At 46.5% G+C, this 16,639-nt stretch overlaps 1 protein-coding gene across 11 annotated transcripts in view; it reads left to right on the top strand.

Annotated features, from left to right (window-relative positions):
- Nucleotides 1-109: 109 nt before the first annotated feature.
- ATP7B (ATPase copper transporting beta) overlaps nt 110-16,639 on the top strand; it is a 77,094-nt gene continuing 60,564 nt past the window's right edge. For 5 of the 11 annotated variants that reach the window (XR_010751053.1, XM_066380948.1, XM_066380942.1 and 2 more), the window contains exons 1-3: nt 770-878; nt 3,254-3,395; nt 4,117-4,166. Coding sequence is in view for 10 of the 11 variants with exons in the window: in XM_066380948.1 (XP_066237045.1) it covers nt 3,299-3,395; nt 4,117-4,166 (147 nt within the window). In the remaining variant the exon portion in view is untranslated. The other 6 variants (XM_066380946.1, XM_066380945.1, XM_066380944.1 and 3 more) reach the window with 6 other exon arrangements.

Genomic DNA, 16,639 nt, shown 5'->3' with positions numbered 1-16,639 from the left:
GTCATACACGGGTTCCGCGGCCCGTGGACGGGGCTGTAGTGGGAGGTGCCCCAGGGGGGGGCGTGGCCTGTGATGGAGAACCGTTTCTCCCGCCCTTGGCCCCTCATCCCCACTGGAAGCCTGGGCTGGGGCGTCCGGCCCCCAGTCCAGAGCCTGCCAGCCGCTGGAGACCAATGGGGAGCCCTTGCGCGTCTCAGATCGATTTTCCTGGGGCGGAGTTCACTTCTGAGGCTGCTGCGGCGTCTGGGGACCGTGGTGCCCCGGGGTCGGGCGCGGAGCCAGAGTGCGGACCCCACGCGGGTTCCCGCTACACAGCACCACCCGCCGCGGTGGGCGAGCCCCGAGAACTGCATCAACCGCCCGAGCCTGCGCGGCTCGCCCGCGATCCTCCTCTCCTCGGCGCACGCTGCAGCTGAAGACCGAGCTCGAAACGCCCCAGCCCGAGGTAGCGGAGACGCGGGAGGATGGGCACACGTAGGGATCCCGCTGGACTGCAGACCCTGAGGCGTCCGCAGGCCGGCCTCCTGGTGTGGGGAGGGTCCGAGGCCCACGCACCCCTCGCGGTCTCCTGTCCGCGCCCCTAAGGGCCAGGGCTGTGGTGACCTGCACCTTTGAATAGTCGGTGGGGTGAGGACCGCTGATCCCAACGTTCGAAATGCTGGGGCCGGCTCCCAGACCCTGCCTCTGTTTAGAGCCTGCAGAGATGCAGTCCACACCCCGCTCCTCTTCTACCTGGGCTTTAACACCACGCTTCCTTTTCACTAACCAGGGGACCTTTGGGCTCTGCACCGAATCACAGAAGAAATTGGTTTCTCCGGGAGACGCTGATGTCTGAGCAGGAGAGACAGATTACAGCTAGAGAAGGGGCCAGCAGGAAAGTAAGTGCCCTTCCCTCAGGGTGTGTGGGCACACCACTCCGAGGACTTTCCTCCTTCACCTGTCCACCTGCTGCTGTCCTTACACCGCATCTGAAGGTGCGCGAGAGCACCACCTCCAGAAGGGTCGTGGTTTGTAATGCCTTTACAGTAACCGGTTTCCGGAACAGTTTAAACCCCTGCACTAATATGTTCATCTTTATGGTGCAGAGGTAAAAATGAACGCTGAGTTGCTGTGTAAGGACGATTAAATTAGTTACCTGGAGAAGTTACTCAGAGTTGGTGCATAGACCCCTTTATGGTCTATCCAGGTCCTGAAACATTTTCTAAAAGAACTATTTCCAGTTCATTTTAATTATACAAGTAATACATTAATACAATCTCTTTAAAATGCAGACAGTACAGAAATAGCATGAAAAACAAATCAATTTTCTAATCCTTTTGTATTTGTGCACATATATTCTTTCAGCAAATATTTAATGAAAACTTAGTAAGTTTCAGGCAGTGTTGAAGAGCTGCAAATACACAGTAGATAAATACATATTATGTGTATATATACTGCTCAAAAAAGTTAAGGGATATTTTAAAATAATATGAAGTGAAAAATATCTCCTAATTTTTTTTTTTGAGTAGTTATATATATATATGCCCAGAGAAATCTTTAGGTTTTGTATGTGTATGGTTTTAAATTTTTTGTTTTTACGTAAATGAGATCACATGGTACGTATTCTCCCATCTGGTTTCCCCCAGTCGAAATACTATACATAGTTTGGAGATTGTTTCACATTAGCACGTAAGCATCTGTCCTATTCAGTTTAACCTCTACACAGTATGGATGCTTCACTGTGTGTTTGTTGCTTCCCTAGGTGGACATTCTGGTTTCTGATTGCTGCTTTCTTTTTTTTTCCTTCACAAGTCAGGCTGTAAAAGACATCCTTGTGTATGATTTTTTTTTTGCTGACATTTGAATATTGCTTTAGCATACATACTTAAGCCTGGTTTGCTGGTCTGAAGAGTAGACTGTGCCTTTTCTATTGTTTTCTGAAATTAATTCAAAATTATTGCATTTTCTATTGCAGTGAAATTCATCTAGGCTTTGGTGGTGTGGAAATGAAAGTAGTGGATTGATGGATGGGCAGTCTGGTCAATAGATGATTCTTAGTGTGACTTTGCATTTAAATGGAGGTGTGAGGAGAACACTTGGGGTAGGGTGGCTGGTACACTGGGGAGAGCCTTCTAATCTCCTGCAGTGCCCCCACCTCGCTCCCCATCAGAAAAATTGTTATCCTTCCAGATCAAGCCTAAGACCTGCCTCTTGAAATTTTCTGCAACTGCCTCTGGCCGTGTTGACCTCACCCAGTTCTGGATTCCTTTGATAAGATAGCATTAGCCAACGTTCCTGAGCTTACTGTGTGCTAGGCACTTTGTTGAGCTCTTTATTTTGCTTTTTGTGTGCTCTCTCATTTACTCTTCACAAAACCCTTGGGTGTAGTTATTATTTTCATGTTGTCACCATTTATTTGACCAATATATATATTTTTAGTATCTATGTGCTAGGAATTCTAGCTCTGGGGATCCAGCTAAAATCAACCCTACCCTTAAGGAATTTATATCGTAGTAGAAGGTACAGAAAAGAAAGAGAAACCTGACCAGGCGGTAGCACAGTGGATAGAGCATTGGACTGGGACTCAGAAGACCTAGATTCAAAACCCCAGCTCTTTACAGATGGGGAAACTGAGGCAGAGAGAAGGTAAGTAACTTGTCCAAGGCCGTACAGTTAGTAAGAGGCACATTTGGGATTGAGTCCTCGCTAGGTCTGTGTGACTTTATCAAATATATATTTTCTTCCAAATTTACTTGATACTTGGTCATAACATCTTTTCTGAGTATAGCTTTTCTTTGCAATTTTGTTTCTTAAAAGTGAGGATCAGCCTGACCAGGCGGTAGCGCAGTGGATAGAGTGTCAGACTGGGATGCAAAGGACCAGGTTCGAGACCCCGAGGACCCCAGCTTGAGTGCGGACTCATCTGGTTTGAGCAAAAGCTCACCAGCTTGAACCCAAGGTCGCTGGTCCAGCAAGGGGTTACTCAGTCTGCTGAAGGCCCGCGGTCAAGGCACATATGAGAAAGCAATCAATGAACAACTAAGGTGTTGCAATGCGCAATGAAAAACTAATGATTGATGCTTCTCATCTCTCCGTTCCTGTCTGTCTGTCCCTGTCTATCCCTGTCTCTGACTCACTCTCTAAAAAAAAAAAAAGTGAGGATCAGGTTTGCATCATTTAAAAAATATGCACGACAGTGCTTAATACATGTACCATAATTGTTCTTGAATAAGTGATTTATAGTATGATTTCCCCCTCATTTTTTTCTTTTTAGAGGCCTCTCCATGGGGCAGCAGTGATCCTGGAAGGGAGGTGATCCATGACCTGGGTTATTCAGCCTTCAATCCACAGACATTATGGAGCGCCTTCTATTTGCCTGGCTCTGGGCCCAGCAGGGGGCTGCAAAGATGATAGAGGTCAGCCCTCATGCTCTCGGAGCTGCCAGGTACAGGTGCTGGAGCAGAGGTGTGATTACACAGTATAGCACCCCAGGCATGAATTATAGGTTCGATGTTCCCTGGAGGAAGGAATGCAAAAAGAGCTTCAGCAGGAAATGGGACCTGAATGAGGTCCTGAAGGAGGAGCAAGCGTTGGCTGGGCACACAGCTGAATGCAGGCAGAGGCAGAGATGAGCATGTGCAAAGGCCCAGGGGATGGCAATGGAAAGATGTATGGTAGGGAGAGGGGGTATGAGGGGCTTTACAGGCTGGAAAAGTGATTGCAGAAGGCCCTGTTTTTCATGCTGGGAGTTTAGACTTTGTCCCACAGACTGGAGAGTTTGAGCCTGGGAAAACAGTCTGAAGTTCTCCTCCCCAAAGAAGAGGGCAAACAGGCAATGAGATTGCTGGAGATTTGCTACAGGCCTTTGACAGTGACCGACCCTGTTCAGACTGAAGGTGGGGGAAAGCCTTCGAAAGAACTGGAGTCTGCTCTGTGGTGCCCGATTCCCTGCGGAGTTATTTTCTCAGTAGAGAACATTGACTCTCTCGCCTCCTCAGTGTCTAGTGTCAGAGTCCAGTGACAGTCTTAACAACAGCACAGGTGTAGTTGTTGGTACGAGTAACTAGGTGATACACTGTGGAGGTGAGAGAGCTAGATTTTAATGGCTTCTCTACCATTTTTTGTCTCCTTTGCAAGGATGGAGGTGGCCCAGTAATATATTCCTCTTCACTGAGTCCATAGTACAGGTATCTAGAAGTGTCCGTGTTCAACTATGTGCAGTTTTGTTTTCATCTATAGGATGGGAATTATTGCCAAGTGAGATTCTGGAATGTTTGTGTGGGGTTTTTTTTAAACTAAGTTAAAGGAGAAAATCTGAACAGATCAAAGGTCAGTGAGATAAAATAGAGGACAAAGCAGAGACTGATGTAACTAACATAGCAAATAAGACTTTAAAAACAACAGCAATTGTGAAATCAGTGCTTTTAGAATGTAAGTTTTTTTGAAGTCTCAGTCCCTCCAGACACTAAAAATTACTCTGCATTGAGCATTAGAAACATTGAAAGCCGCTTTTATAAATTATTATTATAAATGCAAGTTAATTCCATCACAAAAACTTGAAAATAAAGACCAAAGGGAGAAAACTTACTTTTATTTTTTATTTATTTTTTTTTATTTCATTTTTCCGAAGCTGGAAACGGGGAGGCAGTCAGACAGACTCCCGCATGCGCCCGAGTGGGATCCACCCGGCATGGCATGCCCACCAGGGTGCGATGCTCTGCCCCTCTGGGGCGTAGCTGCAGGAGGGGAAGAGAGAGACAGGAAGGAGGGGGGGTGGAGAAGCAAATGGGCGCCTCTCCTGTGTGCCCTGGCCGGGAATTGAACCCGGGACTCCCGCACGCCAGGCCGACGCTCTACCGCTGAGCCAAGTGGCCAGGGCCAAAACTTACTTTTATTTCAACCATTCTTAGGATGACTGTTAGGATATTTGTGAACTTTCTTCATTGTTTGCCTTTACTGCATCTAGTTATTAATTTTTGGAAATAAAAAATACATTCTTGCAATTCTGAGATAACCAAAATTAACATCGTTGACCCAGTGTGTTTCTTACCTGTCCCTGGAGGTCTGTGTCCCTGTCCTGCTGGGCCAGGGTCTGTGCTGCAGACTGCCTTTCCTGCTCCTACAGCAGGGACGGAATTGCTACGGAAACTCAGGCAATCGTGTGATTGGGACTGCTAGCCATTTCTTGTTTCTGATTGTCCCTGAAAATGCCTTGCTCTTGTCCTTTGTCAACTTCCTGTGACTATTGCAAACCATCACCACTTGCAGACGGCCCAGTGCTCAATCCCAGTCTTCTCTTATTTCAGCAAATAACTTCAATTCTTACTGCAAGAAAATTGACACCATTGTGTATGATTTTCTTCAACTTTCTGCCTTATTCTACCCATATTCTCCCAAAGTTTTACTTAGATGTATGAACTATTCTCACTTCCGTAAGTTTCTTTGCACCTAAATGCTGCTGGTGAATCATACAGTGCATGGACAACATTTCTGTATGTGCAACGCCCTTTATTTTAGCAACTATCCCTGAGTGATGTCCAGTCATGCTTGCGGCACATCCATGCACACTCTGACACACTTTCCCCAGTCTAAGCCCTCTACTTGAAAGTACTCATAAAGAACATTAAATATCTCTGAACTAGTGGTCTGACCAGGTATAGCAAGACAACAGAGCAGGGCTTCCCTAAAGTCTTGTGTGTGTGTGTGTGTGTGTGTGTGTGTGTGTGTGTGTGTGTGTGTGTGACAGAGAGAGGGACAGGTAGGGACAGACAGACAGGAAGGGAGAGACATGAGAAGTATCTATTCTTTGTCACAGCACCTTAGTTGTTCATTGACAGCTTTCTCTTATGTGCCTTGATGGGGGGGGGGGGGGCTACAGCAGAGCAAGTGACTCCATGCTCAAGCCAGCAACCTTGAGCTCAAGCCAGCGACTATGGGGTCATATCTATGATCCCACACTCAAGCTGATGAGCCCATATTCAAGCCAGATGAGCCTGCCCTCAAGCCAGTGACCTTAGGGTTTCAAACCTGGGTCCTTTGCATCCCAATCCAATGCTCTATCCACTGTGCCACCACCTGGTCAGGCTTCCCTAAAGTATCATCAGTATACCACACAAAGCAAAGTAGAATAGCTTGGTTACTCACATCAGTTGATTCATCAAGTAGAATGGCAAAACATTTCAATTTCTTTACCCCGTCTACGATTTGCTCTTCAATATTGTTGACTCTATCAATTCTCTGAATGGTCAAAAAGCAGTATAGCTTTAAATTTTTGTGTAGCTAGAAGACCCAAAGTTTCCCAAGTGACATCTAAGATGCAAGGCTTTACTAATTCTTCACAAATAATGAATTATTATTTTTTTCATTTTCAGTATTCAAAGGGCAGCTAAATAGATACTCAAGGCAGTTATTGTCACTAGATTTTCTTCATTTGAGTTTTGACTTTTCATTTGGTTGTGTAATCTTCCAAAAAAATCTGGTGGCTACTTAATAATCTGGTGGCTACTGTGCTTCGAATGCAGCTGATAAGTAAGTTTGGAAGGTTTCATTGCATCATTTGTCAGAATTTCAGAACATACCACACACAAGGACCATGGTGATAAGTAACCACCAGGTGCTACAGTTAAAACAAGTTTTAAATACTCCTTATCATACTGCCTAAAAAAGTTACCTTTTTTTTTTTTTTTTGGTTTCTATTGCACCTTCCAAATTAACACATTTCTTTTTTATTGTTTCCTTTAAACTTGAAGCACTAGTACTTGATTTACTTTGGTAAACCGTGGTATCATGTCTATGATCCCACGCTCAAGATGGATGAGCCTGTGCTTAAGCCATTGACCTCAGGGTTTCGAACCTGGGTCCCCAGCGTCCCAGGCCAGTGCTCTGTCCACTGCACCACCGCCTGCTTAGGCACATGCTGCATCTTCCGAATGTTAAATATTTGTCTGAAAGTTCAGTGTTTTATGACACAGATCATATTCTGATCTATTTTTTATAGAATGTAAATTAAGTTTTTGTTAGATATGCTCTGTCATTGATTCATTTAATAAATATTTATCGAGAAATTTAAGAATAAGTGCTATTTTAGCATAACCTCTGGTGGCAAAGTGGATGAAGCGTCGACCTGGAGTGCTGAGGTTGCCAGTTTGGGACCTGGGCTTGTCTGGTCAAGGCACGTATGGGAGAGTTGATGCTTCCTGCTCCTCCCTGCCCCCACCCTCCCCCTCTTTCTCTCTGCCTGTCTCCTCTCTCAAGAAATAAATAAAAATTAAAATATAAAGAATAAGTACTATTTTAGTGCTGGGAATTCATGTGAGTGAAGAAAATAAAGAGTTCCCGCACTTGTGAAACTTATATCCTAATTGGGAGACAGTAAACAAATAAGTAAAATATATATACTGTATTAGATAGTTGAGTGTTCTGGAGAAAAATAAGCAGGAAAAGATACAATAGGGAGAGAGGAATGTTTGAAATGTAAGCAGGATGATTAGCGAGGAACTGTTGAGATTTGAGCAAAGACCTAAAGGAGGTGAGGAAATGAGCCATCTAGATGTCGGGTGCTGGGGAAGGGTATTTCTGAAGCAGGGAGCAACCAGTGCGAAGGCCCTGTGACCTTCAGAGTGGTTTTATCAAAGTGACTGAGGATGGGGAGTGTGAGGAGAGTGAGGATAGGCCGAAAGGTAATGGTGGCAAAGACTCCGTAACTTCTCTAGGTCATTTTGAAGAATTTAGGTTTTACCCTAAGTGAAAGAAAATTAACTGGGCGGTTTTTAGAGAAAGGTCCTCATCTGACTTCCCTTTAAGGGCATTCCTCTGGCTTTTATGTTGAGAATATACTGTAGAGTGAGAGCAGGAGGCAGGGGGTCGCTTAGGAGATTATTTTAATGAAGGTGAGTTATCCTGGTGGCTTGTAGTGGAAGTACTGAAAAGTGGTTGAATGCTGGAAATATTTTAAAGATAGAACTGACAGGATTTGCTGGACATTTACACATGTGGTTTAAAAGGAGGTGATTCTTACCAAGGATGAATGCAAGACTTTCCTGGGAGGAGTTGCCGTTGACTAAGATGAAGGAGCAGGGAAGGGTAGAATATTGGAAACTCAGTTGTAGACAAGTTAATATTTGAAATGCATGTTAATCCCTGACAGGAGGTGCTGTTTGAGCATTTGGGAGTTGTTGAGTGTGGGCGGTGTTTCTACTAGACTGAGTGAGATCACCAAGGACTGAGTAGGGAAGGGTTAGATCCAAGGGCTGGCCCAGAGCACACCAGCAGTTTGGGGACGAGAAGGTTCTTTTGAAGGACTCTGAGAAGGAGCTCTCAGGAGAGTAGGAGAAACCCCAGCAGGGGTGGTATGTGGAGGCTGACCTTGAGCAGGGACAGCTCCCTGGGCAGGAGGCCCTCCTTCAGGTGGTGGCTGAGATGCTTTCAGGTTCTCTGACTGCTTCCGTTACTTCAGTGCAGCAGGGAGCGGGCTCATCTGTGCCGGCCGAGGGGTAGCGGAGTGGGGGTCTGAGGAGCAGGAGGTGCTAGGCAGGTATTGGGACTGTTGGAGGCACCAGGGCCCTCTCCAGGTTAGTGGTCGTGAGTTAACACGGCTGGCCAGCCAGCCAGCCTGAGTGTGTTTTGTTACTTTTGTTCAGTTGCAGGGCCATAGACTTGCAGTCTATTTGAAACAAAATATTACCATTTATGCTGCCTGTCACCACTCAGTCAAATAAGTAGAGAGAGAGATCGAATCTTTATGGGCACTTTCTTCAGATGGTCTGCGATCTGAGAAGACAGAGGTCATGTACCCCCAACTATCTTAATATCCTGTGCTGAGACATCCTTTTTATAAGGGTAGGTAAGGGGTTTTGGAATTTCAAGGGAAAGTTAATTAGATCGAAGTCAGAGTTAATTGGATGATTGGGGTTATTCCATGCTTGGAGCATAAAGGCTTTGCATACAGACCCCTGGGGCACAAAAGTGGATTGCTCCTTGTTCTTCTTAAGCCATGAAAGCCCCTTCTGGTGTCCCAGTTCCTGGGACAAAGCTTTTACTTGCATTAACCATTAAATCTGTTGATTATAAGGAAAATCACTATTACTCAAGCTAAAATTTTAACTCTTGAGTTCCTATCATATTGGAACAGTATTGGCCTTGTGCCACATGGGCACCAGATCAAGAGGACAGTCGGGGACATCGAAGGTGCATATGTTTAACTGTGGAATCAAAGCATTGGCTTTTACACTTTGTTGACCTCAGTCTTTCTGTGGCCCTGCCCAGTCTCTTAATAATTTAGAGTCATTGTAATTTTTTTTTTATTCTAGGCTGTTCATAAGTGCAGTTTTATTTAAGAATACGCCCTCTAGTGAGCTTGCCAAGGTGTTCTTTGTTTTTCTCCTGTTAATATCCTGCTGTAAAAGTCATGCAGAGCTAGCTGTTTCAACCATTTTTTTTTTTAAGTGTGAGGAGGGGAGACAGTGAGACGGACTCCTGCATGTGCCCTGACCAGGATCCACCTGGTAACACCTGTCTGGGGCCGATGCTTGCATCAACTGAGCTATTTTTAACACCTGAGGCTGACACATTCGGACCAACTGAGCTATCCTCAGCGCCCAAAGCCAATGCTCAGACTGAGCCACTGGCTGCGGTAGGGGAAGAGGAAAGAGAAGCAGGTGGTTGCTTCTCATGTGTGTCCTGACCACGTATAGTACCTGGGACATTCATATGCCCGGCCAGCGCCCTACCACTGAGGCAACTGGCCAAGGCCTTTTCTTTTTTTCCCAATATATGGCTGTTTCAATCTTAAAGTCACCAGTTCCTGAGGGTATGAGGAACAGCCACAGAGACCTCTAGGCCCACCAGTCCTTCCCCTGGCAAGTCTTTCTGGGTAGCTCTGAACAGCGCAGTCCCTTCCATATCCGAGCACTGATTTTGTTAGTTTTTCATACTGTCCTCTACTCTTCTAGCTTGCTAGTAAATTCCTGTGGGCACAAAGTATCTTCTTTTGTGCATGGCACTTAAATATTTGGCTCTCAGGCTCTAAATTATATTTTTTTATTAATATTCTGCCTCTGTTGTAAAGGAGGGGCTGTTTGTCCTGCTCATGTCCTCTGTATGGGAACCTTCTGGGCCACTGCTTCCCAGCATGCAGCTTAGTGTCAGGTTCTGTCATTCCGTCCTGTCACAGGATCCGTGACTCCTCTGCTTGTCCTGGGAGAACTGACTGGCCCAGTGCTTTTTCTGAGCCCTGCCCAGTGTTAGCCTCTGGCTGGGTTGAGCAGGTAACCTTTGTGAGTGTTGAAATATTTGAATCCGATGTCCCTCCTCCAAATAGGGTCCTTTGTCCTGGAGGTTTGTGGTAACATGAGCTGCCCATCTGCCTTTGGGTCTGGGCTGCTCAGGTTGCAACAGGATTGTTTAGGACACCAAGGGAGTTTTATTTTTTATACAGAAAAATTTACAGAAAATGAGAAGGTGGGTAGGAGATAAATAAGATAGATTTTATTTTGGAAAATATAGTTTACATATGTGGGAGGCAAAATAATTTAGTACAAGGGGACACTTGAAGACCTGTAGTTAGTTCTAGGAGGAGTGTGAGAGACTGATGGAGTTTGTCCTTGCATTGTGCTATCAGGGGGACTAAGCACCATGCAGTTCTAAGTAGAAAGGACATTCTGATCTGTCTCTAGTTCAGCTCAGCAAGTATTGGTTTAACATCTGACATTTGTTCATCACCTTGTTAGGTCTGTGGGCAGATAAGACGTAAGAACCTTGTCTCCATTGCATCAGTGATAAGTATGGCCTGATCTGCGTGCAGCCTCAGTGGAGGGAGAAGATTTGTCCCCCAGTGTCCATCACGGCTGCCAGCCTGTGTGCGACCTTGACAGCAGTAATACTGGGATTCGGACGGGGAGAACCCGGCGAGGGCAGAGGCGCCTCTGAGGAGGGGCAGGACTTAAAGGATAAGGAGGATTAGATGGGGGGGGGTGGAAACCTTGGGGTCAGGTGTGGGGAAGCGGGAAGGTGCCAGAAAGGAGTTTGGACTTGATTCTCTAGCCTGTGAAGGTGTCTGGAGCCTGGATGTTTTATAGGATCTGTAGCAACACAGGAGAATCCACCGTTTTCACCCCTAGACACGCTTCTCCTCGCCTCCCCCCCTTCTGCCTTATCTCTGCGAACTGGAAGAGGCATTGTCATCCTCAGGTCTCTCTTCCTTGCTGTGATCAGTTGATACTGCATCTGAGGACCTCTTCATTTGTTTAATTCCACTCTATTACTAATTTCTTTACTTCCTATAATCCACCTCCCCTAAGTGTTCATTCTTCTGCCTGCCCAAACTGTTATTTCTAAATCACAAATATAATCATGTATCCTCTGCCTAAAAGCTGATTATTCTTGCCCTGACTGGGTATCTCAGTGGATAGATTGTCGTTTGGAGTGCCAAGGTTGCAAGTTTGATCTCTGGTCAGGGCACATATGAGAAGCACTGTCCAATGAGTGCACAGCTAAATGGAACAACTAAATGGAGCAATGAGTAGATGCTTCTGTCTGTCTCTTTCCTCTTCTCTTTCTCTCAAATCAATGGAAAAATTTAATAATAATAATAAAAAGCCCTGGCTGGTTGGCTCAGTGGTAGAGCATCGGCCTGGCGTGCAGGAGTCCCGGGTTCGATTCCCGGCCAGGGCACACAGGAGAAGCGCCCATCTGCTTCTCCACCCCTGCCCCTCTCCTTCTTCTCTGTCTCTTTCTTACCCTCCCACAGCCAAGTCTCCATTGGAGTAAAGTTGGCCCGGGCACTGAGGATGGTTCTGTGGCCTCTGCCTCAGGTGCTAGAGTGGCTCTGGTCGCTGCAGAGCATCGCCCCCTGGTTGGCTTGCCGGGTGGATCCCAGTTGGGTGCATGCAGGAGTCTGTCTGATTGCCTCCCCGTTTCCAGCTTCAGGAAAAAAAAAATAATAATAATAATAAAAAAACAACAACCCTGATGATTCTCTACTGTCTACAGTACAAAGTCTAAATTTCATGCCCTTTATAACCTGGCCCCTGCCTCCTCCTTTTGGCTTTGTTTTGGGTCTGAGTGACCATTTAGGATAAATAAAAGTACTTTACAGTAAAGTATTTAAATTTTTCATACAGTTTACAGTGCTCACAGAGTAGACTATTCAAAAGCACTTGATACATATGGTGCCAACCTATTTTCCTCAGTAACTATTCATAGCTATAGCCCAGAGCATTTTTACCTACAGTGATCTTATATCACCAAGGAAAAGTTGAAATAAGGATGAGAACTCATTTTAAAGGGCAGTAGAGCCTGACCAGGCGGTGGCGCAGTGGATAGAGCATTGGACTGGGATGCGGAGGCCCCAGGTTTGAAACCCTGAGGTCGCTGGCTTGAGTGCGGGCTCATCCCTAGCCTGAGCAAGGGGTCACTCACTCTGCTGTAGCCCCCCCCCCCCCCCCCCCGTTCAAGGCACATAAGAGAAAGCAGTCAGTGAACAACTAAGGTGCCTCAAAGAAGGATTGATGCTACTTATCTCTCTCCCTTCCTGTCTGTCTGTTCCTCTCTCTGTCTCTGTCAAAAGAAAAAAGGGCAGTAGAAATAGAAATGAGCCTGACCTGTGGTGGCGCAGTGGATAAAGAAAGCGCTGACCTAGAATGCTGAGGTCACTGGTTCGAAACCCTGGGCTTGCCGGGTCAAGGCACATACAAGAAGCAACTATTACACGTTAATGCTTCCCACTCCTCTCCCCCCTTTCTCGCTCTCTAAAATCAATAAATAAGATATTTTTTAAAAAAGTTTGTTTAAAAAGAAAAGAAATATAAATGATACTTTTGGAGAGGTTTCTACTAAAAAAGGCAAAAACAAATTTTTTTTTTAATGACAAAAAGTTTTTTTAAAAATCTGGTGCTTAAAGAGATAAGCCTCAAGTATCTGGAAGACCTACTTACCATGCCCAATAGAGGAAATGTGCAGTGGACAGTAGGCGTACATAAATCCTGACCGATCCTATCAGGAAACAGGAAGGTCATAGGTAAGCAAGGAAGAGTTGAGTGATCACAAGAAAGAAATCACACATGCACCAGGCTTATCTCTGATGGCTTCTGTGTGGGGTTGGGACCTGAGGCTCTTAGCATCAAATATCCCTTTCAGATCACTGCTTTGAATGGCATTTCTTGGAAATGGAAGCAAGTTCTTTCTTGGCTGAGCATGTTACTGGAATGGGGACCTGATCCTTGGTAGGTCTGCCTAGGGATGTTTGGTAATGTGTAGGTTCTTAACTTTGTGCAGGAAAGATGCCACAACATAAGACGAGTCCAGGTGATTTTGAGAATACATTTATTAAAGCTGGGGACAGTGAAACAAGGATAGAAGAAGCAACAGGAAAGCCTAGGCGGAGCTTTTGGCTCTTTGGAAAGTCAGTTCTAGAAAAGGGGGCCTTTTTGACAGGTTCAGGGGTTATCCTGGGACAAGCTGCCTCTGCCCATTCCTCCCCTGGTTGCAAATGTGTCATGGTGTTCCTTAGAGTTCAGGAGAGGCATGCCTGTGGGGAAGAAGAGGGGGAAGGGAAAGGCACTGGAGTGCTCCAGGGAGGGAAAGCATGCTCTGGGACATTATTGAGATTTTAAAAAATCGTTTTAAATTTTTTAAAAGTTATTATTTACAGAGAGAGGAAGGGAGAGAGGGGGAGAGAGAAACATCGATTTGTTGTTCCACTTATTCATGTATTCATTGGTTGATTCTTTTTATTTATTTATATTTATTTATTTATTTGTATTTTTCTGAAGTGAGAAGCAGGGGGGAGGCAGACAGACTTCTGCATGCACCCGACCGGGATCCACCCAGGATGCCCACCAGGGGGTGATGCTCAGCCCCTCTGAGGTGTTGCTCTGCTATAGCCAGAGCCATTCTAGGACCTGAGGCAGAGGCCATGGAGCCATCCTCAGCGCCTGGGCCAACTTTGCTCCAATGGAACCTTGGCTGCGGGAGGGGAAGAGAGAGACAGAGAGGAAGAAGAGGGGGAGGGGTGGAGAAGCAGACGGGTGCTTCTCCTGTGTGCCCCGGCCAGGAATTGAACCTGGGATTTCCACTTGCTGGGCTGACGCTGTATTGCTGAGCCAACCCGGCCAGTGCCCACATTGGTTGATTCTTACATGTGTCTTGACCAGGGATGGAACCCACAACCTTGGTGTATCAGGATGATGCTCTAACCAACTGAGCTACCCAGCCAGGGCTGTTTAGAGGGTTTTTACAGGCTAGGAGTTCAGGGGAGGTCTTAGGGGAAATCCCAATAGAACATTCATCAGCTTTTCCAGGTGTGCCCTTTCAGAGTCATGGTCTCTACTGGTCAGTGCTAGGGCAGGGGGTCATTAGTCACTTGCCGCTAACCAGTGTGGGTAGTAATTGTCCAGGTCCTGAGTGAGAACAGTGCGGAATGAAGAAATAAACTCAGAGAGAAAAAAGAATGGGATCGGGAGGCCTCTGCAAGCTGATGGCAAGCCAGAGCAAAAGCATAGCCCTGGGTTTGCTTTATTATGTAGTGTAGAGCCATATGCAAATCAGGAAATCTCTGATACAAAGTCACACATGTGAGGCATAAAGGAGAATCCTCATAAGAGTGCACCACCCCCACCATGCAACAGTCAAATGTGTGGGGAAAAGCTTAGTCTTTAAAAAGGTGCTGCCTGACCAGGCGGTGGCGCAGTGGATAGAGCGTCCAACTGGGATGCAGAGGACTCAGGTACGAGACCCAGAGGTCGCCAGCTTGAGCGTGGGCTCATCTGGTTTGAGCAAAAAGCCCACCAGCTTGAACCCAAGGTCGCTGTTTCCAGCTAGGGGTTACTCGGTCTGCTGAAGGTCCGCGGTCAAGGCACAAATGGAAAGCAGTCAATGAACAACTAAGGTGTTGCAACGCGCAATGAAAAACTAATGATTGATGCTTCTCATGTCTCTCTGTTCCTGTCTGTCCCTCTCTCTGTCTCTCTGTCTCTGTAAAAAAAAAAAAAATTAAAAAAAACCAAACAAACATAAGGGTGCTGAGAAAAATTTTAATCTTAGAAGGGTGTGGGGAAGATCGTAGTCTTAAACTAAGCCCTGTAAGGACTTTGTCAGCTTACAGCTTGTCTCCCACGGTCACTGCAGCTGGGTCTGATGTCAGCCTCCCGGTTTTGCTGCTTTTCTGGGCCTGGAGCTGAAGTACAACTGAAGTCCTAGATGTTATCTGTAGGAGGTGACCTTTTGTATCTGGCTGTAAATTGCTTGGCCAGTTTGTTCAGCTGCCCATCTTGGTTTCCCCATTCTACTTGCCAAGGAATTTTCCTAGTTTTTTACTGTCCTGCCTCAAGCACATGGAATATAGGAAGCCAACGCAGACACGTTTCAGAGTTGGCTGCCCTGAGTGTGTTCCAGAAGTAGAGCAAACAGGTGGGCACATCCCCACAGAGTAATGGGGCAGTGGAATAAGGAAGTCCCTGAGGACCTGTGGTGAGTGGACGAGTGGGGAGGCCACCTTCCATCAAAGAGAACAGTTCTCTTGGTTGGGAGTTTTGGGGGAGGAAGGGTCATTGTAGGCAGTCCTTAAAGAGGCAGAATCCTCACTGCCCTTGAGTAGAAAGGGCTGTGTTTGGAATGTCCTCATTGGGTGCACACCCCTGTGACACCCCCTCCCCCACAGCACATTATGAGCGGGGAGTAATGCAGAAGGACAAGAGTGACTGCCTTCCCACCTGGCTCGATTCAGTCCTCAGTGTGGAACTTGCTCCAGTAGGTGTTTCCCGGATTAGTGGCTGGTGGAGCTTTTCGTCCCGTGGGGATGAGGTCCCCTCCTTCCCCTTCTCTGTGAGGGAGTGGGAGTGGGCATGGGAGGGCTACAGTGCTGCTCAGAGCAGGAGCCTGCATGACTACCACTCTGTCTACAGTCTCCTTCTCTTAATCCTCCTGTGGAACAGCGGGCAGCCTGAGAAGCCTGAATTGTGTGCTAGCTCCTGGCTGTTCCGCCACGTATAAAAAACAGATAAGACTTGCTGCCCAGTGAGTTTCCGCAGTCAGTTCTCACTGAGGTCAAGCCATTGGGCCAAGGGAAAACAAAGCTGCAGGAAACACGGAACTTTCTTACACCTTAAAATGCAAGTCATGTCACCCAGGAAATACCTCTCTCCCCTGGTGTTCTGTGCACCCCAGGCTGGAGCCATGGAAGGGGCAGCCGGAGGTATTCCAGGAGAGTGCTGCGAGTTTGGTAAAGAAAATGGCCTTTCATTCGGCCTCTAGGTGCATTTCTGGAAGTGCACGTGGCCAAAAGGAGAGCTTGCCAGCTTTGGGAGCTGACTGTGCTGGGCGCCTGCACCTGCCTCCGAGTGTCCCAGCAGCCTGAGGGGAGGATGTATGCTGGCTGTGGGCAGAGTCCCAGTGCTGAATGCAGTGTGGTGAGTGAGAAGGTGCCAGTTGGTTGGGAGGGTGTAGACAGACGAGAGCAAATATATGTACAGCGGTGTGCATTCTGCTTCAGTTTCTGAGGCCTGCATGCTGGGTGGATCCCTGTCGGGCGCATGCAGGAGTCTGGCTGCCTCCCCGTTTCCAACTTCAGAAAAATACAAAAACAAAACAGAAAAACCCACAAAAAATAAAAAAAGCTTTTTCTTCTCAGGTGACCAAGTCTAGTGAAGGGGAACTGCTTTAGTGG

Source organism: Saccopteryx leptura, chromosome 4, assembly GCF_036850995.1.
Source record: "Saccopteryx leptura isolate mSacLep1 chromosome 4, mSacLep1_pri_phased_curated, whole genome shotgun sequence".
NCBI lineage: Eukaryota > Metazoa > Chordata > Mammalia > Chiroptera > Emballonuridae > Saccopteryx > Saccopteryx leptura.
Note: the sequence above shows the minus strand (reverse complement) of the source record. Positions and strands in the feature narration are given on the sequence as shown.